The sequence below is a fragment of the Ranitomeya variabilis genome, chromosome 4 (assembly GCF_051348905.1).
Source record: "Ranitomeya variabilis isolate aRanVar5 chromosome 4, aRanVar5.hap1, whole genome shotgun sequence".
In the NCBI taxonomy this organism is placed as follows: domain Eukaryota; kingdom Metazoa; phylum Chordata; class Amphibia; order Anura; family Dendrobatidae; genus Ranitomeya; species Ranitomeya variabilis.
This window is the reverse complement of record NC_135235.1, coordinates 153946397-153972456: the sequence shown is the minus strand read 5'-3', so window position 1 is coordinate 153972456 and position 26060 is coordinate 153946397. Positions and strand designations below refer to the sequence as shown.

Here is a 26060-nt window from a genome sequence, read left to right as displayed (position 1 = left end):
ATCTTTAGCACGTCAATTCCTCATTCGCTGTCTAGCAAGGGCAAGATGGTCGATCTGCATGGGTTCAGATGAGTCCTCAGCAAGGGAGGGCGAAGGAACAAGCGGCTTTTGAAAAGATCAAGCCAGGTGCCACGGTCCTCTTTCACGTGCCACCTCACAGGCATGCTCACGGAAATGAAGGTCTATACGGATGGCGAGGGAGACCAGGTCGTCGAAGGTAGTTGGTAAGTCTCGACCAGCTAGCTCATCCTTTATGCTTCCAGAGAGGCCCTCAGAGAATGTTGCCACCAATGCTTCATTATTCCAAACGAGCTAGGATGCCAGAGTACAGAAGGGTACTGCAAATTGTCCCACAGATGAGTTGGACTGGCTTAAGCGAAGAAGAGCGGAAGCTGCAGAGGAAGTTCACCCGAGTTCGTCGAATACTTTGCGCAGGGCTTCCAAGAATATAGACAAATTGGAGATGATAGAGTCCTCTCTCTCCCATAATGGATTCAACCATGCCAGGGCCTCACCTCTAAGATATAACATATGAAATGCCACCTTTGCTCGATCTGACAGGAAGTGATGAGGAAGGAATTCAAAGTGTAGCCGACACTGACTGACGAACCTGCGGCAGAGCTTCAGATTGCCATCAAAACGTGGTGGAGCTGCGAGTCAGGGAACTGAATCTTGAACCAACCAGACTGTCTTGGAGGTCTCAGGAGAAGACATGGCTGCTTAAACATGATGGAACTCTGGAGGGATGTTTAAGGTCTCCAACTTAGTGGTTAAGGACTGCAACTGTATGGACAGCTCTTTTGGTGCATCTTTCTGTCAGCAAAGCTCCTGGTACATCGAACAGGCAGGATCCGTGGTCCAGCAGGATCCATGGCCTGAGCAAACTGTCCCGGACTTGGTTTGTGGAACCACTGTGCCACGGACCGTGGAGATCCTGGAGGGACGTGAGTAAATGAACACCTGACTGTTCACTAGAACCTCTGATGGTGAGATTAGACTTGGCTCCCAATGAATCCAAGGGGCCAATCCAGGACAAACCAACAGAAGCGCAGCAGCTGGACTCAGAGGACAGACTGGAGGGGCAGCAGGCAGAGTTTGATTTAGAATGCAGCATACAGAGTTTGCATCAGAGTGCAGCAGGCAGAGTTCACATCGGATTGCAGAAGGCAGTGTTTGTATCAGAGTACAGCAGGCAGGATTTGCATCAGAATGCAGCAGGCAGGATCTGCATCAGAGTGCAGCAGGCAGGATCTTCATCAGAGTGCAGCAGGCAGGATTTGCACCAGAGTGCAGCAGGCAGGATCTGCATCAGAGTGCAGCTGGAAGGATCTTAATCAGAGTGCAGCAGGAAGGATTTGCACCAGAGTGCAGCAGGCAGGATCTTCATCAGAGTGCAGCAGGCAGGATTTGCACCAGAGTGCAGCAGGCAGGATCTGCATCAGAGTGCAGCTGGAAGGATCTTCATCAGAGTGCAGCAGGCAGGATTTGCACCAGAGTGCAGCAGGCAGGATCTTCATCAGAGTGCAGCAGGCAGGATTTGCACCAGAGTGCAGCGTTTGTATCAGAGTGCAGCAGGCAGGATCTGCATCAGAGTGCAGCAGGCAGGATCTGCATCAGAGTGCAGCTGGAAGGATCTTCATCAGAGTGCAGCAGGCAGGATTTGCACCAGAGTGCAGCAGGCAGGATCTTCATCAGAGTGCAGCAGGCAGGATTTGCACCAGAGTGCAGCGTTTGTATCAGAGCGCAGCAAGCAGGATCTGCATCAGAGTGCAGCAGGCAGGATCTGCATTGGAGTGCAGCAGGCAGGATCTGCATCAGAGTGCAGCTGGAAGGATCTTCATCAGAGTGCAGCAGGCAGGATTTGCACCAGAGTGCAGCAGGCAATGTTTGTATCAGAGTGCAGCAGGCAGGATCTGCATCAGAGTGCAGCACTCACTGTGATCAAATCGAAGGATTGAAGCACAGTAGTATGACACTCGGTTCCCGCTCACAGCAGATTTGGAGCCGAGGGGTCATTAGCATATCACATCCGATATTCTCGCATCGGATGAAATATGCTGGTGTGACTCCAGCCTTACAGGCTTGTACAGACAAGTCTATTAGGCTATTTGCATACGTTGCGGATTTGGCTGCGGATCCGCAACGGATTGGCCGCTGTGGATTCGCAGCTGTTTTCCACGCTGTGTACAGTACAATGTAAACCTATGGAAAACCAAATCCGCAGTGCACATGCTGCATAAAATACCGCGCTGAAACGCTGCGTTGTATTTTCCGCAACATGTCAATTCTTTGTGTGGATTCCGCAGCGTTTTACTCCTGCTCCTCAATAGGAATCCACAGGTGGAATCCGCACAAAAACCGCAGTTAATCTGCAGTAAATCTGCAGGTAAAATGCAAAAACGGTACGGAAAAATCCGCACGAATCCGCAATGTGTGCACATAGCCTAATACGGATGTGTGCTGACTGAGTATAAGTTAGTGCTATTCAAATGACAGTTTCACTACATTTTTGGTCTATGTGAAAAAAATCGCAGCTTGCACTTCTGTCTTCCAAGAATTCATCTATGAGTGCCCCAAAAAAATAGGATCCCATACTGATTTTCTGTGTAGCAATTTTTTTCACCACTTAGATAAAACGAGAACCTAGACATGTTTGGTGTCTATGAACTCGTAATGACCTGGAGAATCATAATGACAGGTCAATTTTAGCATTCAGTGAACATAATAAAAAAAAAACAACTGTGGGATTGCAATTTTTTTTTGCAATGTCACAGCACTGAATAGATTATGACTTTTGGATTTTCATTGGCTGTAAAACATAATCATTAACATTAACAGAAATAAACACTTGAAATAGATCACACTGTTTGTAATGACTTTATATAAATAGGAGCTTCACCTTTTTGTATTGAAGAACTGAAATAAATTAACTTTTTAATGATATTCTAATTTTGTAAGAAGCACCTGTATATAGAATAAATTTACAGAACAGATAGGGTAGACGTCCTGGCTTATTGTCACAAGCCTCTTACAAATAACAAATTTTCACCCTACTTTAGGCCGGTTTCACACGTCAGTGGCTCCAGTACGTGAGGTGACAGTTTCCTCATGTACCGGAGCCACTGACACACGTAGACCCATTAAAATCAATGCATCTGTGCAGATGTAATTGATTTTTTGCGGACCGTGTCTCCGTGTGCCAAACACGGAGACATGTCAGTGTTCGTGGGAGCGCACGTATTACACGGACCCATTAAAGTCAATGGGTCCGTGTAAAACACGGACCACACACGGACCTTCTCCGTGTGCAGTCCGTGTGGCGTGCAGGAGACAGCGCTACAGTAAGCGCTGTCCCCCCAGCGTGGTGCTGAAGCCGCCATTCATATCTTCTCTGCAGCAGCGTTTGCTGCATAGAAGATATGAATAATAGTGTTTAAAAGAAAGATCTATGTGTCCGCCACCCTCCCACCCCCTGTGCGCCCCCCCGCTGTTCTGAAAATACTTACCCGTCTCCCTCGCAGTGTCCTGTCCTGGCTTCAGCTTCTCCTGTATGCGGTCACGTGGGGCCGCCGATTAGAGTCATGAATAGGTGGCTCCACCTCCCATAGGGGTGGAGCCGCCTATGCATGACTGTAAATGAGTGGCCCCACGTGACCGCATACAGTAGAAGGCGCGGTAAGACCAGGAAGCATCGACAGCCAACGAGGGAAGCGGGTGAGTATTTTCAGAACAGCGGGGGGGCGCACAGGGGGTGGGGGGGCGACGGACACATAGATCTTTCTTTTAAACACTATTATTCATATCTTCTATGCAGCAAACGCTGCTGCACAGAAGATATGAATCGCGGCTTCAGCACGATGCAGTGTACCACACGCGTGGGTACCACACGCTCCGTGTAGTACCCACTCGGCACACGGGCGGCACACGTGTGCCGCACGTATGGCGTACGTGAGCTCACGGGCACACGGACACGGATAACTCTGGTACTGATTTTTTCCGGTACCGGAATTATCTGAACGTGTGGGACAGCCCTAATGGGTAGTTGGGGTTGAGAACAGCTGTGATTTATTATTGATGTAATAGTTTAAATAAGGTAAAAACCTTTTAGTGCCTTTCATGTATCAAGTTTATTACATGTAGGGGTCTTGTAAAATTACATGTCTACAGGATATCTTTATAAATTATATCGGTATATATGACTGCTTTATTAGCTTCTAAACCAGCTTGAAATGACAGAGAATTACAGTATGTAAAAGCTGATGTTAAAATCGCATGTCATATGGATGCTTGATGAGAAAAATCACATTGTACTCGTATGACACCCGTCCTACTTTTCAGTAGCAATATTAGAGTGATTTATTTTATATGCGAATGTGAGCGAGCCCTTAGTGGCATCATCCAAAACTCCTTTATCTGTGGAGGCTCAGATATAAACATCTGCAAATGATCCAAGAGAGACAGCTGATGGTGAATGAGAAGTGACTAAATGTCTCCGAATTATCCATTTCGTCCCCGCCCTTGTCAGCTAACCTCTCCTCACAAGAGCAGACATAGATCAGGAGGAGGGGAGAACTCAGGAGTCTTTTCACAGCTCTACAGAGAGGTGATCATGAATGGAGTGTGCCTGGAGAGCTGCTTAGATAAGGTCCACATTTGGTTATGGTAGCACATGAGAAGACATCTCCTCTTACCCCACAAATCCATTATAGCAGCTGTATTTTCATGCACCTGAGGACCGGCAGCAATGTCTGGTGAGTTACCTGCTGTGTCTGAACACCTGGAGCTGTGCGGTGACCGTAGAGTTTCTTGGCTAGAAGTTCTAGACAGGATGCATTTGTGTGCTCTACAATGGAAAAGTTAATAAGAGCGATATGGGATTAACCACAACATAAAACCAGAGCAAATGACTTATTTCACTATTAAGGGAAACCTGTTTGGTCTCTCTATATCTTTTATCTCTATATAAGCAATAATGTAATCTACTCAATGTAAAATAGCTAATTTGGATGGCACTGAGCAGACAGCTGAAGTTGGCTAATCCAGGGATGCACATGTCATTTTTCTAAAAGGAGCAATGATAGCATTGTTCAGAAGCTCTAGGTATTCTGATATTCCCACAGCTGGCTTTCCCCTAGGTGAGAGGAGCATGGCTGTTCTCCGCTCTGCACCTCCAATCCACCCTGAGCAGATGGGAACTCATGTCAAGGAATGGATGCCAACCAACCAGAATTTCCTGGAAGTCTGTTAAATATAAGGCATTTTTTTACTTGTCCTTTAAAACAGTTTGTGTGTTGTATGTGTGTTGTTTTTTTTTTTTTGTTTTTTTTTCTTTAAAGAAAATTATACAGATTATCATGACTATAAATTATAATTTTACAGTGAGTGCAGTTAATGTCTTCATATCGACTGTATGTGATCTAGTCATGTATCACTTCTAATCCTGATGCTTTATTTCCAATATATCTGAAAAATTATTTTTTTTAATGATCTAGAAAATAGTGTAGTTCAGTGGCAGTCTTCTAGGTGTATAATTCATCTCCCTAGCCAAACAAATGTGTGACTCTGATGTTCTGAGATTTCCGGCCATAGTAGCATGTTACTGAAGCAGCAAGTTATGAGACTCCCCAAAGCAGAGAAAACAATGCCAAAGCCTTCTCAGATAACGCCTCCAATTCCAGCTATACAGGTAGTCTCTGTATACTAACCAGACTAGTTTGTGACATAATAGCATTAAAATATCTCTAAACTTGCTTTCCTAGATAGACATAAATTGCTTTTGTATATAAATTAATAATTGATGTTGTTTGACAAAATGCCAAGTCTTAATTACTCTGTCACTGGCTTATATTACTGATACCAGACCTCTGTGTAGACCACTGCAGTACTGAAATGTATGACATATCGAATAGGGAAATGTATAAAAAAATGTGTGTGTCATCTGCTTGGGCTTGTAAATGGTGAATGACATAAACATACCTTAGTCTCATCACATGGGCGTAATTCCAGTGCTGGTGCACCTTGGGGGGAAAATATCCTGGCTCCTATCGTTCGTGACCATTGTAGAATGAGATAATGCTGATACTTTCCAGTTTACCCCTTTACCCCCAAGGGTGGTTTGCATGTTAATGACCGGGCCAATTTTTACAATTCTGACCACTGTCCCTTTATGAGGTTATAACTCTGGAACGCTTCAACGGATCTTGGCGATTCTGACACTGTTTTCTCGTGACATATTGTACTTCATGATAGTGGTAAAATTTCTTCGATATAACTTGCATTTATTTGTGAAAAAAATGGAAATTTGGTAAAAATTTCGCAATTTTTCAACTTTGAATTTTTATGCCTTTAAATCACAGAGATATGTCACACAAAATAATTAATAGGTAACATTTCCCACATGTCTACTTTACATCAGCACAATTTAGGAACCAAAATTTTTTTTTGTTAGGGAGTTATAAGGGTTAAAAGTTGACCAGCAATTTCTCATTTTTACAACACAATTTTTTTTTTTAGGGACCACATCTCATTTGAAGTCATTTTGAGGGGTCTATATGACAGAAAATACCCAAGTGTGACACCATTCTAAAAACTGCACCCCTCAAGGTGCTCAAAACCACATTCAAGACATTTATTAACCCTTCAGGTGTTTCACAGGAATTTTTGGAATGTTTAAATACAAATTAACATTTAAATTTTTTTTACACAAAATTTATTTCAGCTCCAATTTGTTTTATTTTACCAAGGGTAACAGGAGAAAATGGACCCCAAAAGTTGTTGTACAATTTGTCCTGAGTACGCTGATACCCCATATGTGGGGGTAAACCACTGTTTGGGCGCACCGCAGAGCTCGGAAGGGAAGGAGCGCCATTTGACTTTTCAATGCAAAATTGACTGGAATTGAGATGGAACGCCATGTTGCGTTTGGAGAGCCCCTGATGTGCCTAAACATTGACACCCCCCACAAGTGACACCATTTTGGAAAGTAGACCCCCTAAGGAACTTATCTAGATGTGTGGTAAGCGTTTGACCCACCAAGTGCTTCACGGAAGTTTATAATGCAGAGCCGTAAAAATAAAAAATCATTTTTTCACAAAAAATATCTTTTCGCCCCCAATTTTTAATTTTCCCAAGGGTAAGAGAAGAAATTAGACAGCAAATGTTGTTGTGCAATTTGTCCTGAGTACGCCGATACCCCATATGTAGGGGTAAACCACTGTTTAGGTGCATAGCAGAGCTCGGAAGGGAAGGAGCGCCATTTTACTTTTCAATGCAAAATTGACTGGAATTAAGATGGGACGCCATGTTGCGTTTGGAGAGCCCCTTATGTGCCTAAACATTGAAACCCCCCACAAGTGACACCATTTTGGAAAGTAGACCCCCTAAGGAACTTATCTAGATGTGTTTTGAGAGCCTTGATCCCCCAAGTGTTTCACTACAGTTTATAACGCAGAGCCGTGAAAATATATATATATATTTTTTTTCACAAAAATGATTTTTTAGCCCCCAGTTTTGTATTTTCACAAGGGTAACAGGATAAATTGGACCCCAAAAGTTGTTGTCCAATTTGTCCTGAGTACGCTGATACCCCATATGTGGGGGTAAACCCCTGTTTGGGGGCACGGGAAAGCTTTTTCAATGCAGAATTGGCTGGAATTGAGATCGGACGCCATGTCGCGTTTGGAGAGCCCCTGATGTGCCTGAACAGTGGAAACTCCCCAATTCTAACTGAAACCCTAATCCAAACACACCCCTAACCCTAATCCCAACGGTAACCCTAACCACACCCCTAACCCTGACACACCCCTAATCCCAACTGTAAATGTTATCCAAACCCTAACCCTAACTTTAGCTCCAACCCTAGCCCTAACCCTAGCTCCAACCCTAACCCTAGCCCTAACCCCAATGGGAAAATAGAAATAAATACCTTTTTTTAATTTTATTATTTTTCCCTAACTAAGTGGGTGATGAAGGGGGGTTTGATTTACTTTTATAGCATTTTTATAGCGGATTTTTATGATTGGCAGCCGTCACACACTAAAATACGCTTTTTATAGCAAAAAAGTTTTTGCGTCTCCACATTTTGAGACCTATAATTTTTCCATATTTTGGTCCACAGAGTCATGTGAGGTCTTGTTTTTTGCGGGACGAGTTGGCGTTTTTAATGGTAATATTTTTGGACACGTGACAGTTTTTGATCACTTTTTATTCCGATTTTTGTGAGGCAGAATGACAAAAAAACAGCTATTCATGAATTTCTTTTGGGGGAGGCGTTTATACCTTTCCACGTTTGGTAAAATTGATAAAGCAGTTTTATTCTTCGGGTCAGTATGATTACAGCGATACCTCATTTATATCATTTTTTTATGTTTTGGCACTTTTATACGATAAAAACTATTTTATAGAATAAATAATTATTTTGGCATCGCTTTATTCTGAGGACTATAACTTTTTTTTCTTTTTTCTTTGACCCTGTATGGCAGCTCATTTTTTGCGGGACAAGATGACGTTTTCAGCGGTACCATGGTTTTTTATATCCGTCTCTTTGATCGCGTGTTGTTCCACTTTTTGTTCGGCGGTATGATAATAAAGCGTTTTTTGCCTCGTGTTTTTTTTTTTTTTTTTTTTTTTTCCTACGGTGTTCACTGAAGGGGTTAACTAGTGATAGTTTTATAGGCAGGGTCGTTTCGGACGCGGCGATACTAAATATGTGTACTTTTATTTTATTTTTTTATTTAGATAAATGTATTTATGGGAATAATATATATATATAATTTTTTTTTCTTTATTTAGGAATTTTTATTTTTATTTTTTTTCACATGTGGAATTTTTTTTTTTTTTTTTACCTTGTTCCAGAAGGGGACATCACAGATCGCTGATCTGACAGTTTGCACAGCTCTCTGTCAGATCACCGATCTGACTTACAGCACTGCAGGCTTACCAGCGCCTGCTCTGAGCAGGCACTTGGTAAGCCACCTCCCTCCCTGCAGGACCCGGATGCCGCGGCCATCTTGGATCCGGGCACCTGCAGCGAGGAGGAGGTAAGAGACCCTCGCAGCAACGCGATCACATTGCGTTGCTCAGGGGGTCTCAGGGAAGCCCGCAGGGAGCCCCCTCCCTGCGCGATGCTTCCCTGTACCGCCGGCACACCGGGGTTAATGTGCCGGGGGCGGTCCGTGACCGCTCCTGGCGCACAGTGCCGGATGTCAGCTGCGATAGTCAGCTGACACTCGGCCGCGCTCCCCCCGTGAGCGCCGCCGATCGCGCTGGACGTACTATCCCGTCGGTGGTCATACGGGCCCACCCCACCTCGACGGGATAGTACGTCCAATGTCAGAAAGGGGTTAATCCCTTAGATGCCACTGATTACGGTAACATTTACAAAGTAAGTCATTTTTATTTCATAGGTCAATAGTGCACATGATGATGGTCAACTTTGTAATCTATCTTTTATAAGAGAAATCTGCTTTCACTCTCGAGTCATGGGTGACAATTGTTGATTTTAAGATTCTATGGAGGAGGGTTTAGGTAGGGGCAGAGAAACTTTACTCTACGCTTTAACCAGCTAAGTTCTCCATAGAACTTTGGCACCAACTGTTAACTTCTATCTCCGTAAAAAGAAAATGTGTATTCACTCTTTTAACCTATCAATTGAGGATGAATGATGAGCCCAGTAGGTGAAATAAGTTGATTTCTCTAGTATTTTATGTTGCAAAGATTTTTATTGTCACTCTACCATTGACTGAGGGTTGGGGTTGAACGCTTTAAAAGGTTTGACAATGGGTGGGTGCTACATCCGCTGTCACCTGTGGGTGGCTCATTTAAAAGCCAGTAAGAATGAGTCAGTTCCATATACAAAGCATTCCCTGAAGCTGCACATTCCACTGCCTTATGTAAAACGAGGGAGCAGAATTTAAAATGTTTTACCTCCAATAACTTCCTCTATTGATTACTATTCCAAACATGCTTACCTTAATGTTTCAAATGATCAGATGCATCACTTATTTGCTTTGTCGATATTTCTGCAGAGGATGACTGAATGTTTTTACAGTGGTAAGAAGTAAAGTTTTAACCCTTTCATGGCATATGACGTGTATACATACACGTCATATGACATGTCTCCGCCTTTAATGTGGGCTCCAGCACTGACGTTTCAGTTTTTTCAGGCAATGACAGCTGATTTCATCAGCTGACGTGTGCCCTTAACAGCTACGGGTGGAATTGTGATGCTGAAAAATGGAGATGCTATTGGGCTTGGAATAAATGTTTTATTATCTACGATCTTGCAATGCCCCTGAGAATAATATTGCCAGGTCAGTTTTAGCATTTAATGAACATGGTAAAAAAAATAAAAAATAAATAAAACTTTGTGGAATTGCACTTTTTGCAATTTCATCTCACTTCAAATTTTTTTCCCCATTTCCAGTACATTATATGGTGAAATCAATGGTGTCATTCAATGGTACAACTTGGTCTTCCAAAAACAAGCCCTCACACGGCCATATTGATGGAAAAATAAAAAAGTTATGACTCTGGGAAGAAGGGGAGCAAAAGGGGTGGAGGAGAACTTTGCAATATTTTTCTATGTTTTATTTTATTACTAAATGCAAAATTAATCAATTTACTAAATAGTGTCCGTAATAAAACCTGTTTTAATTCATATGTAAAATAGATTTAGAGACTGTCCACTACCCCAACTCCACTTTCTGGTTTTGCCAAAAGTGCTTATAGGGGTGGTCTGAAACTAAATTTTATTTTCCATCTAAATCTCTAATGCATTGATGTAGGCAGCGGATTAATCCGTGTACTGTCCTGCAGTTCAACAGTGAATATATATTTATTCAGGATCAAAGATAACACAGTTCCAACTGGTATTCCTTATAGCTTAGGATCCTAGCATCTTCTCTGTCTGCTTGCAAAGTGAAAGTAAAATGTGCTTCAGCTACACACACACAGTGAACAGGAGGTTCCTGTGTATTTCCCTTTTAACAATGCTTTAATGGCAATATAACATTATTCCTGGAAACAGAAACTCAAACTATTAAACTGTAGTAAATAGTATTTTTTGCATTATATATGCAATAAGCATTATTTCTCTAGTCACCTTCCACGACAGCCACTTCGGAGGTTGTCTTCCCCGCCCTAATAGGGGACAGGAACACAAAGAGGTTAAATACCCCTCCCCTTCCTGCACCGCCAGTGTTTTCCTGTCCCCAATGGGGCATGAAGAGATTCTGAAGGGGCTGCCGTGGCCGGCGATCGGAGCTCCACTTACCAGAAGGAAGCCGGGCAGCATGAGGTCGGGCGTCCCTCCTCAAACATTGCTGCTCCTGTCTCCTCTCTTCGGAGAGACTCGGGACCTTCCCGCCCCTCCTGCGCTCCCTTCGCGGAGTAATGCGGGGCAGTGACGTGCGTGCCGGGGGCCTCCTGCAGCCCCCCGGGTTTCCTCCTCCCTGCTGCAAGCGCTGGAGGTGGCGCGCGTCCCGGAGTCTGTGGCCGGCCGACGGCTGGGTCACTTCCGGGTTATCGCGCGTCACTTCCGGTTCACTCAGGTGCGTTCCAGGAAGCACGCGCCGGCCGGCAATGGCGCCCAGGCAGCAAGACATGCCATACAGCAGCGTTTCGGGGGCGTCCCAGGACCTACCCCAATCGGGCGATGGGGGGGGGGGGGGGAGGAGCACCATGACGCTGGGCCTTCGATCCTACATAAGAGATCCAGGTTGCAAGGTAAGCTGTCTGACTGCTCACTACGTGACTGACATGGACGGTGACAGACCCCCTTGCGCTGCAGTTGCCAGCGTTCCCCCTCCTACTCAAGTAAGTAGCAGGGATTGGGCCCAGCTATCCTGTATATACATATATGCATATATGTATATATAAGTATATACCCTTAAGTGGCTTAGCAAACCCTCTTTCTCTCTTTAATAGGGAGAAAAGGCTTCTGATCCTAGAAAGTCAAGCCGCAAATGTAAAGTGTGTGCGACCAAACTCCCATCGACGTACGGGAAAAAGCTCTGCCAAACCTGTACGGATGAGGTCCTACGCGCTGAACAGCCCTCGCTGCTGGATAGCATTAGATCCCTCATTAAGGATGAGGTCCGTTCTTCTATGGCTACCTTCTCACAAATGTCGGTGCCTCAGCCACCCCCTCCAAAGAAGAGGAAAAAAGCCCCAGTAGAATCCGACCCGGACTCAGGAGAAATCCAGTCCTCGGGTTCGGAAGATGACTGGGAAAATGAAGGCTCCACTTCTACCCCCACTCTTAGATCAGAAAACAAAAAATACTATTTTAATTCTGAGGACATGGGTGACCTAATCAGTTTAGTAAGAGGCACCATGGGGGTAGAGGATGAAGAAATTACACTCACAGTACAAGATGAGATGTTTGAAGGTCTGAAGCCCAAAGATCAAAAAGGGTTTCCGGTACATAACAATTTACGAGATCTAATTCTTCATGAATGGAACCTCCCTGAAAAAGGTTTGACTGTGCCATCAGAGCTAAAAAAACGGTATCCATTGGATGGGGATAACTCTCTATGGGAGACCCCCAAAGTGGACGTACAGGTGTCCAGGGTAACTAAGAAGACAGCCCTTCCATTTGAGGACTCTTCACAACTCAAGGATCCGATGGATCATAAAATAGAGTTTGTTAAAAAAGTCCTGGGACACCTCCACAAATTTATTAAAGTCCAATATTGCCTCCACTTGCGTGGCCAGATCTCTATTTGTCTGGTTACGCAAGCTTGAGGATCACTTGACACAGGGTACCCCAAGGGAGGAAATTTTAGACTCTCTACCCTTGCTACAGAAGGCAACGGGATTCCTAGCTGACGCTTCTGCTGAATCGGTCCGTGTAGCCGCAAAAGCTGCCGTCCTTTCAACTCATCCAGAAGAGCACTCTGGATAAAATCCTGGGGAGGCGATTTCGTCTCCAAGTCCAAATTATGTAGTATACCCTTTCAGGGTCATAATGTGTTTGGACCCATTCTGGATGACATTTTGGATAAGGCGGCAGACAAAAAGAAATCTCTCCCTGAGCAGAAGATTCCTAAAAAACGCTTTTTTCGTCCCTCCCGTGACCAATCTTCACAGAGGGGAAAAGGCAAAACAGGAAGATGGAGCTATCCCAAGGGAGGCAGGGGAAAAAATATCTTGGCCCCTCAAGCCCAACAAACCCCAGATAAGCAATGACTGTGCTCCGGTCGGGGGTCGACTCTCACGGTTTTTCACCAAGTGGCAGAACATCTCCACAAATCAGTGGGTCCTTCGTACAGTTCAAGAGGGACTAAAAATAGAATTCGTGAGACCACCCCCTCAATGCCTAAAGATAACCTCCCTTCAAAACCCAGACCTCCAAAACTCCTTGTTACAAGATCTACAAAAATTACTGCGGTCAAATGTGATCTCGCAGGTATCAAAATTGGAGGAAGGACGTGGTCATTATTCACGCCTTTTTCTGATATCCAAGACATCGGGGAAGAACAGAATTATCATAAATTTGAAACCCTTGAACGAATCAGTCCGGTACAGGAGATTCAAAATGGAGACAGTCAAATCAGTAATCCCCCTCATCGGTCAAAATTGGATGATGGCGACTGTGGATCTGAGGGATGCATATTACCATGTGCCAATCCACCCAGAGCACAGGAAATTCCTCAGATTCGCAGTCTCCAAGGGTCACCGTATCGAACATTTCCAGTTCAATGTCCTCCCCTTCGGCATCTCGTCAGCCCCACGGGTTTTCACAAAAATTATGGCAGAAGCAATAATCTTTATCCGTCAACAAGGAATATGCATCGTCCCGTATTTAGACGACTTCCTGATTATGGCCCCATCTGCCCCCCGTCTGGAAACAGACGTATCAAAGACCCTAGAGATATTACAAACTCTGGGCTGGATCCCAAATCTGGAGAAGTCAGAAATCCTTCCCTCCACAAGGAGAAAATTTCTGGGGGTGCTACTGGACTCGGAAGTAAGAACATCTTTTCTACCCAAAGATCATCAAATCAACCTTGTCCGCAAAGTAGCCAAATTCAGGGGCCAACGTACACCGACCCTCAGAGAATCAATGTCTGTACTAGGGTCCCTGACCGCATGTATACAATCGGTGTCCTGGGCCCAGACTCACACACGAGCTCTCCAGACTTACGTACTCCTACATTCCAGGAGACGACAGATTCCATTGAGTCAGAAGATTCCTCTCCCTGGCCATGTAAAAGCATCTCTAAAATGGTGGCTAGATTACCAAAATCTCCAGAGAGGAGTCAGCTGGGATCACCTTCCCCTAAAAACACTCCGCTCAGATGCCAGCAAAAGAGGCTGGGGTGCAGTGGTAGAGGGTTTCCACTTTTAGGACAATGGGCATCGAATATCAGCAGCAGCTCCTTGAATCTAAGGGAACTAAAAGCTGTAGAGGAAGCCCTAAAAGCGTCATCTTCGCTGATCAAGAATCATCACGTTCGTATTTATTCAGACAACATGACCACGGTAGCCTATCTACGACACCAGAGAGGAACGAAGTATGCCTCTCTGAAGGAAGTGAAATTCAAGGGAAAAGAAAGCGGTCACTGGGGAGCGCTGTGAGGGTCACAGTTAAAATTAAAATTAAAAGCAAAGGGTCCACCGCAGCTCCAGCCGTTAGCCTTCTAGGAGGAAACAAAATGCAGTAAAAAATAGTAATAACGGTCCTAGGAGCGCTGGAAATGAGACCAAAACAAGGATTTTAGTGTTGAACCACAACGCGTTTCAACGGTTAAACCGTCTTCATCAGGTGGAAGTTTATTAATGGAGAACAGGAAGGGGTATTTAAACAAATAGCAACCAATACAATTCAAAGTCAGCAGGTCACATGATAAGAACAAGTCACATGATAAAATAGTAAGGTCACATGGTAAAAACACAATAGGAACAAAATTATGTAAATATAAAAACAGATTAAATAAAGCCCCTAGACCTGATTAAAATATAAAACATGATAAAAAGCAGAAATAAGACAACATATAATAAAATGACACTATAAAAACGACTTAAAAACAGAGAGATCACTTATTAACCCTTTCAATGGTAAGATTTAACCCTTCAGGCGCCAGAGTCCCCAACTTAAAAATCCAGAAACTTTCCCTATTAATCAAGCTCCCATACCGATCAGATACATTGTCTGGTATAAAATCTATAATCGTTAGTTTAAGAGATTCTAAATTTTTTTGGTGCTTGGTTAAAAAATGCTTTGATAGGCTATGCAACATAAAACCTTTCCTAATATTATGGCGATGCTTGTTCAGTCTTGCATGCATGGTCTGTATAGTCCGTCCAACGTATTGGAGCCCACATCCGCACTCTATTAGATATACTACAAATGAAGATTGACAGTTAACATGGTAGTTGATTCTGTAATTAATATTAGTAGTATTGGATGTGAATTCTTTAACACCATTTCTGATGGAGTTACAACATAGACATTTTGCAGATCTGCAAGCAAAACAGCCGGGATTTTTTGTTAGCTGGGTCATGGATATGGCACTGGTGCTAATAACTGTATTGCTGGGTGCAACTAGGTTGCGGAGTGTGCGATTCCGCCTATAAATTATTCTGGGGTGGGTAGTGTGCGGATTGGTTCATTGTTAGTCAGGTCACATCCCTACCCACCCCAGAATAATTTATAGGCGGAATCGCACACTCCGCAACCTAGTTGCACCCAGCAATACAGTTATTAGCACCAGTGCCATATCCATGACCCAGCTAACAAAAAATCCCGGCTGTTTTGCTTGCAGATCTGCAAAATGTCTATGTTGTAACTCCATCAGAAATGGTGTTAAAGAATTCACATCCAATACTACTAATATTAATTACAGAATCAACTACCATGTTAACTGTCAATCTTCATTTGTAGTATATCTAATAGAGTGCGGATGTGGGCTCCAATACGTTGGACGGACTATACAGACCATGCATGCAAGACTGAACAAGCATCGCCATAATATTAGGCTATGCAACATAAAACCTTTCCTATCAAAGCATTTTTTAACCAAGCACCAAAAAAATTTAGAATCTCTTAAACTAACGATTATAGATTTTATACCAGACAATGTATCTGATCGGTATGGGAGCTTGATTAATAGGGAAAGTTTCTGGATTTTTAAGTTGGGGACTCTGGCGCCTGAAGGGTTAAATCTTACCATTGAAAGGGTTAATAAGTGATCTCTCTGTTTTTAAGTCGTTTTTATAGTGTCATTTTATTATATGTTGTCTTATTTCTGCTTTTTATCATGTTTTATATTTTAATCAGGTCTAGGGGCTTTATTTAATCTGTTTTTATATTTACATAATTTTGTTCCTATTGTGTTTTTACCATGTGACCTTACTATTTTATCATGTGACTTGTTCTTATCATGTGACCTGCTGACTTTGAATTTTATTGGTTGCTATTTGTTTAAATACCCCTTCCTGTTCTCCATTAATAAACTTCCACCTGATGAAGACGGTTTAACCGTTGAAACGCGTTGTGGTTCAACACTAAAATCCTTGTTTTGGTCTCATTTCCAGCGCTCCTAGGACCGTTATTACTATTTTTTACTGCTCTCTGAAGGAAGTAGCTGCAAGAATATTTTTCTGGGCAGAGAAAAACCTTCTATCGGTTACAGCGGTACATCTGAGTGGGTTAGACAACACTCAAGCGGATTTCCTCAGCAGGAAAGACGTTCATCCAGGAGAGTGGTCCTTAGACCAAACAGTGTTTCAATCCCTAACCTCAAAATGGGGTACTCCAGAGGTGGATCTATTCGCCAACAGGCAAAATGCGAAGGTAGAAACATTTTTCTCCCTTCATCACAAAGACAAGGCACAGGGAATAGATGCCTTCTCACAGCGGTGGAAGTTCAACCTTGCATACGCTTTTCCTCCCATTCCCATGCTGGCGAAAACTCTGCAGAAGATCAGAGCGGATGGAGTGACCACAATTTTGATTGCCCCATTATGGCCCGGGAGGAGTTGGTACGGCGCCCTGTTAGATATGGCCCTGGAAGGTCCCTACCTTCTACCTCAAAAGCCCGATCTCCTACACCAGGGTCCCCTACTACATCCAGACCTAAACAGGTTGAACTTGGCTGCATGGCTACTGAAGCCACAATCTTAAAAGCTAAAGGTCTCTCGGATGACGTAATTCAGACCCTTCAAAAAAGCAGGAAAGAGGTAACCAACGCCATCTATACTAAGGTCTGGAAAAAATTTACGTCCTGGTGCTCCCCAGAGGTTCCAGACCCCTTCAATCCTGATATAGCAAAAATCCTGCAATTTTTACAGAAGGGCTTGGAAATGGGCCTTACCCCTAGCACACTCAAAGTGCAAGTATCGGCCCTTAGTAGCGTTTTTGATTACAGCTTAGCCAATCACCGCTGGATCAAACGATTCATGACAGCAGCATCCAGAATTCATCCTACGCTCCGTAGTAAGGTGCCTTCCTGGGACCTCAACACAGTACTTAATGCACTAACCCAGAATCCATTTGAACCCCTGGATGCTATAACCATAAAGAACTTAACTTTGAAAACCGTCTTTCTGGTTGCAATCACTACGGCTAGACGGATTGGTGAGTTACAGGCCCTGTCGATACAGGAGCCTTATCTAACGGTCACTGAGGATAGCATTATACTAAAACTAGACCGGTCCTTTTTACCTAAAGTGGTCTCGAATTTCCACAGAGATCAGGACATTCTACTACCTTCATTTTGCCCAAACCCCTCCAACCCTAAAGAACAGGCCTTCCACACCTTGGATGTTCGCAGGGTGGTCTTATCTTACTTACAACAGACTGAAGCCTGGCGAACTGACCAAAATTTATTCATCCAGTTCGCGGGACGAAACAAGGGAAAGAAGGCGGCAAAAAACACTATTGCAAGATGGATCAAACAGTCTATTTGTCTGGCCTATTCATCACAGGGACTGGATCCTCCTGCCTCTCTGAAAGCACACTCTACCCGAGCGATGGCAACATCATGGGCAGAGAGGGGGAATGCCTCAGCAGAGCAGATATGTAGAGCCGCTACCTGGTCGTCCATCCATACGTTCACCAGACATTACCGGCTAAATTTCAATAGGGATTTAACATTTGGCAGACGTGTTCTGCAGGCCGTGGTCCCTCCCTAGAGAAATTAGCTGTTGGTACTACTCCGAAGTGGCTGTCGTGGATGGTGACTAGAGAAAATAGAATTATTCTTACCGTTAATTCGGTTTCTAGGAACCTTCCACGACAGCACTAATTTCCCTCCCTATCTGATATTCTTATTGGATGATTCCTGCACTTTTGTGGTAATTATACATGCTACGGTGTCCAGGAAAACACTGGCGGTGCAGGAAGGGAAAGGGTATTTAACCTCTTTGTGTTCCTGTCCCCTATTAGGGCGGGGAAGACAACCTCCGAAGTGGCTGTCGTGGAAGGTTCCTAGAAACCGAATTAACGGTAAGAATAATTCTATTTTCAACAATTGATTTAATCTTTTTTTTTTTCTGTTATAAATTAAAAAGTCCCTATCCTTCCCTCACTACTGGAACTGTATCTTTTAATTTATATTCTTTCTCTTTGATGCGCCGTTTGAGAAACCCAGAGCATGTTGAGCTACTCAAAGGAGTCGTTGTCAGGGGCAGAAACTGCGGTCCCTTCCGGAGCCTCTTCCCCTTCAATGAAACAAAATGTCTTCAGTCACGTCTGTTCAGGGGCTGGGCTAGTCCCTGCTTTACTGAGCATGCACCAGTTGTCAATTCTGACAGTTGCTCAATAGCATTTTGTCACACTGCACTGTTCGTCTTTGTCCACAGTGACAATGCATCGGCTCTGATCAGAAGTGACGAACTCTCAACAGAAGGCACAATCATTCCAAATTGTAAGGAAAACGCAAGCAGAGAACAGCACCACACCTGCAAGTGACCTCACTGAGGGTGAATCTGATATCACAGGAAAACAGGAAAGTCTCAACCAGAGATCATGTGAAAAGAGCAGCTCAGGTTACAGCGGGATTTGACAAAGCAACTTATTTAATGAAATGGTGATCTATGGCCATTATTTCACATGAAAGGGACATGCAAAGTACTGGCCAACCCCTATAAGTACTCCTGAATTGTCAAAGCACTTCTGTCTACCTTGCTCTGTGACAAGCCACACTTTCTTCTGTTTGACAGCTCATTAACTGGGTAGTCAAGCCAGGAGAGTGGGTTGGGTGGGAAATGGAGACAAGGAGGCTTGGAAGTGGTTTGACACTCCTGGAACAGTTTAAAGGGGTTTTCCCCACAACAAAATCTCAATTAAATCAATTGATTTTTGCATAATAACTTTCAGAATTGGATGTGTTTATGTAGGATGCTATCGGGTGCATAGGATGCAGTGACACACAGGAGACAGAGCAAGGGTTAACAGGTTCGTTATATAAAACAGTGATGGAAAAAGCAAGGGGGTAAAGGATATGAATTTGCCGATGGGGAAAGACTAATACAGCAGGTAACAATTGGTTAACTTATCAGTCTCTGGAGGAAGGTGGCTGGAAGATCTCTTGGTGGCGCTGTAGGTGGCGCAAGATCTCCTTGGGGTGATGAATCCTTCGGCACGTGGTCTCCTGGTCTGGGCACGCAGTTGAGTAGAAATGGAGGTCCGTGGCACTGCAGAAGGAACAGAAAGTTTAGTAGTGAAGGTTGCAGGTGGAATACACAGTTCAGCGGTCACGGCCACAAGTGCAGTCCAGCACTCAGCATGCTGCAGGGATAGTACTGATCGGTGCCTCTGCAGTAGTCAGCGGAATGTCACTGTGCACCCTGGATTGGTCACTGTGCGGTGCAGGGGTTTCTACGGGCTGTGTGATGTCCGCCTGGATAAGTCTGCTAACCAGATGAAGCCGCGTGTGTAGCCGGCGTGGTTCAATCGAGAGGGAGTCAACCGTCTCTTTGCTCACACACTGATTCCCCGCCAAAAGTCCCATCTTTCCGCGCACACAGCTATTTAGCTCAGACCTGCCCCCACTAGTCAGGTGTCCTAAACTGCTCCGATCAGAAATCTCTCGACCCCCCCCCCCCCCCCCCTGTAATAATGGTGACAGTCCTGACAATTCCAGCCCAGACACACAAGAGAGACCGTTGGCCTGATCCACCTCCCTATATTTACATAAAATGTTCCTGTGCTGAGAGAACCTAATGTGCCCCTACTGTGTAGTGGCTGTGTCTGACTGTGCTGGAACATGGTCTTATCATACCACAGCTCCTGGGCGGGGGGGGGGGGAGAGGAAGCAAGAGTAGACATTAACATTACAGCACAAGATCACAGATAATTCTTCTTGTGAGGTAAAACATTTTCCGTGTCTGTTTTTAAGCAATGTTTTACATCAAAAGAAATAATCCTTTGTGATTCCTTGCTGTAATGTCGGTGTACTCTTCTGCTTCACCCCCATGCCCAGAAGCTGTGGTATGATCAGATCATGTTCCTACATGGTCAGACACAGCCATAATACAGTACACAGCAGGAGCACATTTATAACATTATCTCAGCACAGGAATATTTTATTTAACCCTTTATCGCTGATATGTCTTTTTACAGCGGAAATTAAGGGTACTTAAACCACAGCGCCATTAATTAATGATGTTGTGGAAAAAGTGTATAAAAAGTCTGATGTACCATTTAATTTCTCTCTCCTCTGTGATCGCACATCAGAGGAGAGAAATAGGGTCCCTGATCTCCCAACCCCCCCCCCCCCGATACTAACCAGTGTTTGCCGGTGTTCCTCGGCCCCTGTGCTCCCCCCCCCCTCCCCATGGGCGCTGCCATCCTCTCCTGGGAAGAAAATGGCGGGTGCATGCGCAGTGCACCCGCTGAGATCTGCCGGCCGGCAACAATAGGAAGATTTTTCCTATTGGTTCATCTTGGCCACTGTGATAGACCCAATCGGTGATCAAAATAAAACAAATAGTAAATAACCCCCCCCCTTTATCAACCCCTTAGTTAGGGAAAAATAATAAAATAAAGAAAATGTATTTATTTCCAATTAGGTTAGTTAGGGTTGGTGCTAAAGTTAGGGTTAGGGTTGGGATTAGGATTTGGATTAGGATTAAGGTGGAGGTTAGGGTTGGGATTAGGTTTGGGATTAGGGGTGTGTTGCGATTAGGGTTGGGTTTGTGGTTAGGGTTATGGTTAGGATTGGGATTAGGGTTAGTGGTGTGTTTGGGGTTATGGTTCTGATTAGGGTTAGGGTGTGTTGGGGTTAGGGTTGGGATTAGGGATAGGGGTGTGTTGGGGTTAGGCATGGAATTAGAATTGGGGGTTTCCACTGTTTAGGACGTCAGGGGGTCTCCAAATGCGACATGGCTCCCACCATTGATTCCAGCCAATTTTGCGTTCAAAAAGTCAAATGGTACTCCCTCCCTTCTGAGCTCTGCCTTGCACCCAATCAGTGGTTACCCCCACATATGGGGCATTAGCGTACTCGGGAAAAATTGAATAACAACTCTTGGGGTCCCGTTTCTCCTGTTATCCTTGGGAAAATGTAAAAAATTGGCTAAAAAAATCACTTTTGTGGAAAAAAAAAATTATTTTCCAGTCCACCACCTGACAGCACCATTGGAGGACGTCCTTCTTATCCGCAGTGGGACAGGAACCACAAGCAGTTAAAAGGACCCTCCCCACTCCACCCACCAGTGTTTTTCCTGTCCCACTGCGGATAGGAACTGCAAGACGTAGCCTCCGACGGTGCTGTGCAGATGGTGGGGATCGGGGGGCCCAGCCTTTCCCTTCCCCGCCGCAAGATATCTGCGGCTGATACCTGCGATGGGGGGTCTCTCAGCCTCCCCCAGTGTAGCGCTGCTCCTGGGGCCAAGGTCCGTTTCTCCATTCTAGGGCTCTCGGTCCGGGCGCTGTCTGCTGGAGCGGCGGCTGTTCCCGCATGCGGCCGCAGCCATTTTCGGCGAGGCCTCTCTGTGCGGCAGCCGCTGCCGGCTCCAGGACACGTGGCCGCGTCACTTCTGGTCGGCGGCCGCGTCACTTCCGGTCGGCGGCCGCGTCACTTCCGGTCGGCGGCCGCGTCACTTCCGGTCGCGGCGAGCATCGGACCGGAGGACGCCAGCGGCGGCGCCGGCCTTCAGGAAGGCCTTTGTCAGCATGGTCGACCGCGCGGGGCGCGGTAAGGAGGCAGGATCAACCAGGTAAAACATATATATACATGCTATGGGGGTCGTTGTTCCGCCGGCTATCCTGACAAGGGTGCACACGGCTGTATTGTGATATTATCCTCATCATGGAGGAGACTACCAGACCTGAGGGGACTGACCAGCTTCAGGGGCACGTGAGTAGGCTATGTAAAAGCCATACCACAAAGCCCCCCCCCCTCTGCTTCCCTACTTACGGTGCCACGTATGTCTATTTACCCTAGGCTGAGCCTCTCATCCCCACAACTGAAAGGAAAAAATCGGGGAAGAATAAATGCCCGATTTGTGCCACTAAGTTTCCAGAAAATTGGCGGAAACCATTGTGCAGATCGTGCACATCCAAAATTGTGGGTGATGAGCAGACAGCACTACTATCCAGCATGAGGACCATGATTCGACAGGAGGTTCAGGCTTCTATCTCAAGCTTGAATCTTTCCCAGGCTCAGTCAGAACCGCAGACTTCACGGAAGAGGCCAAGGGAGTCTAGCTCCTCCTCCGAGGGTGAGGTGTCGGAGGATTCTGACCAGGAAGAAAGAGGCGGATCGGTGGGCAAAGGGAAGAGATATCTCTTCTCCGCAGCAGACACAGATGAACTTCTTTATGCTGTACGTAACACAATGCAGCTACAAGATACACCAGAGGAAACCTCGATCCAGGACGAGATGTTTGGTGGATTACATGCCCAGGTGACAAAAGTCTTCCCCGTCAACAACCACATCCGTTCCATGATCTTGGAAGAGTGGCAGGAAGCGGAGAAGAAGCTAGTGATTCCCAGGGACTTTAGACTTCGTCTGCCCTACAACCCTGAGGACATTAAAGTGTGGGATGAAGTTCCCAAGATCGATGTCCCACTAGCAAAGGTGGCGAAGAAGACCTCAATTCCATTTGAGGACTCTTCCGCGTTAAAAGATCCTATGGATCGTAAAGCGGACGGTTTGCTAAGGAGAACTTGGGAGTCCTCCGCGGCAATAATACGGGCCAATATAGCGGCAACTTCCGTAGCCCGGTCAATGCACTTATGGATTGACGATTTAGAGGATCACCTCAAAGCCAAGACTTCTAGAGAGGTTATCCTTAAATCATTGCCTTTGCTGAAACTCGCAACAGGCTTTATGGCAGACGCTTCTGCCGAATCTGTACGGTTTGCGGCTAGAAGCGAATCCCTGTCTAATGCGGCCAGAAGAGCCATATGGCTAAAGACCTGGTCGGGGGATCTCCAGTCAAAAAATAAATTGTGTGGAATCCCATTCTCAGGAAATAAAGTATTTGGGCCGATTCTAGACGATATTCTAGAAAAAGCCTCAGATAAAAAGAAGGGTTTCCCTGAGGAGAATACCAAATAATATCAGCCCTTTCGTAGGTCCCGACCTGGTCAGAGGACAAACTACAAGGGGAAAGGGAAGACTGGGAGGTGGTCTTATCCCAAGGGTGGAAAGGGTAGAGACTCCATCTTCCCTAGTGCAGGCACACCAAAGTCAAATAAATGACATAAAGGTGGGAGGTCGATTACAGAAATTTCTAGGGGGTTGGCAGAAGGTATCCCAGAATCCTTGGATTCTACAAGTAGTTGCACAGGGATACAAATTAGAGTTCTCCAGCAGTCCCCCAGAAAGATTTGTAGTGACCCGACCCTGCCCGCTCTCCAACTCCTCCATGTGGACAAATATCTGGGAACTGTTGGATTTAGAAGCGATTGTGCCAGTTCCCATCTCAGAAAGAGGCAAAGGCCATTATTCCCATTTGTTTTCCATAAAGAAACCATCCGGGGACTCCCGGACGATTATAAATTTAAAACCATTAAACAAATGGGTCCGGTACAAAAGATTCCGGATGGAATCTATAAGATCCACGACGCCTCTAATAGACAAAGACATGGTAATGTGTACCCTAGACCTAAGCAACGCATACTATCATGTCCCGATACACCTCTCCTACCAAAAGTTCCTGAGGTTCACCATAATGAACAAGGGGATTGTACATCACTTCCAGTTCAGATGTCTCCCCTTCGGGCTTGCTTCAGTGCCCAGGATCTTTACCAAGCTGATGTCGGAAGTTGTGGCCTATCTAAGGAATCAGAATGTGACCATAGTCCCATACCTGGACGACTTCCTGATAATGGCGAAATCACAGAAACTCCTCAAGATAGACTGCACGTTCACTCTTTCCATCCTACAGGAGCTGGGTTGGATTTTGAACTGGAAAAAGTCCTGCCTGGTCCCAAATTCCAGAATAAAATTTTTGGGGGTGATCTTGGATTCCATTCTAAGAACATCTATTTTACCAGAAGACAGACAAGAGACCTTGATCAGGCACATCCACCAATTCAGAAGAAGTACCCCCTCCATAAGAGAGGCAATGAGGATACTCGGCTTCATGACAGCATGCATACCCTGTGTGAGATGGAGCCAATTCCACTCGCGGGAGTTGCAAAGAGAAGTCCTAGGATCTTGGAACAGAAAACAGAGTTCCCTAGACAGGAAGATGCTTGTGTCTCCATCGGTAAAGAAATCCCTAACCTGGTGGACCACACCGGGGAACCTGAGAGAGGGAGTACCATGGGTACTCGATCCCTGTGTTACGGTTACCACAGACGCCAGTCAATACGGATGGGGCGGTCATATAGGAAGAACATACTACCAGGGAGAATGGACTCCTCAAATTGCCGCAAGATCGTCGAATTTCAGAGAGCTGTACGCGATCTGGAAAGTGTTGTGCCAGGCCCAGTCATTGGTCCGAGACAGACATGTGAGAATACTGTCCGACAATGTCACAGCAGTGGCATTTCTGAGGCACCAGGGAGGTCCAAGACATCCACCACTGCAACACTTAGCAGACCAGATTTTCAGGTGGGCAGAAAGATCTGTCAAATCCATCTCGGCAGTTCACCTGGAAGGTGCCAAGAATCAGGTTGCAGATTTCTTGGGCCGAAAGTCGGTACATCCCGGAGAATGGGAATTGAACCCGGAAGTATTCAGCAGTCTATGCCAGAAATGGGGAAGGCCTCAGGTGGACCTCTTTGCCACCAGGTCAAACACCAAGGCCAGAGCATTTTTTTCTCTGAATCCTCTAGATGGAGCCACAGGAGTAGACACCTTGTCTCAGTATTGGGGAGAAGGTCTCCTGTACGCATTTCCGCCTCTTCCTCTGATACCGAAGACACTCAGGAAGATAAGAGACGAGAGAGCAACCGTAATCCTGGTGGTTCCTTTCTGGCCGAAAAGGAGCTGGTTTTCTCTACTATCCAAGATGTCAACAGAGGAACCAGTCTTTCTACCGAACAGGCAGGACCTTCTACTTCAGGGTCCGGTATTCCACAAGAATCCAGACTCTCTTCACCTATCTGCTTGGATCCTGAATGGCAAACCCTAAGATCCAGAGGCCTGTCAGAAGATGTCATTACCACACTCCAGGCAAGCAGAAAGCCGGCGATTTACAACAAGATCTGGAAGCGATATTGTTCCTTTCTGGGAGAAGGTCATGTGGATACTTCAAAACCAAATATTCCCAGAATCCTCGATTTCCTGCAACTCTGATTTGACAAGGGCCTTCGGCCTAGTACTCTAAAAGTACAGATTGCAGCACTTTAGTGTATTTTTTGATACATCACTAGCCTCCCATCCCTGGATAGCGAGATTTTCCAGGGCCACACAGAGAATGAGGCCACTTGTGAGGAAATCAACTCCTCCTTGGGACCTAAACCTGGTCCTTAACGCTTTGTGTAAAACCCCTTACTTACTGTCGGAAGATATGGACATAGCCAATCTCTCCTTTAAAACTGCCTTCCTAATTGCCATCACATCGGCTAAAAGGCTGTGGGAGATGCAGGCTCTTTCTATCCAGAACCCATATCTTCAAATCTTTGACGACAGAATAGTCTTCAAACCTAACCC

The 26060-nt window shown here is 45.2% G+C and overlaps 1 protein-coding gene across 4 annotated transcripts in view; it reads left to right on the top strand.

The window, feature by feature from the left end:
- The first annotated feature begins 4511 nt into the window (after window positions 1-4511).
- The window catches only part of SYT15 (synaptotagmin 15), a 163830-nt gene continuing 142281 nt past the window's right edge, over window positions 4512-26060 (top strand). Inside the window, exon 1 of one of the 4 annotated variants that reach the window (XM_077257189.1) lies at window positions 4512-4751. In XM_077257189.1, coding sequence (XP_077113304.1) covers window positions 4745-4751 — 7 coding nt within the window. In that variant the 5' untranslated portion in view covers window positions 4512-4744. The remainder of the gene's footprint in view (window positions 4752-26060) is intronic. The other 3 variants (XM_077257191.1, XM_077257190.1, XM_077257192.1) reach the window with 3 other exon arrangements.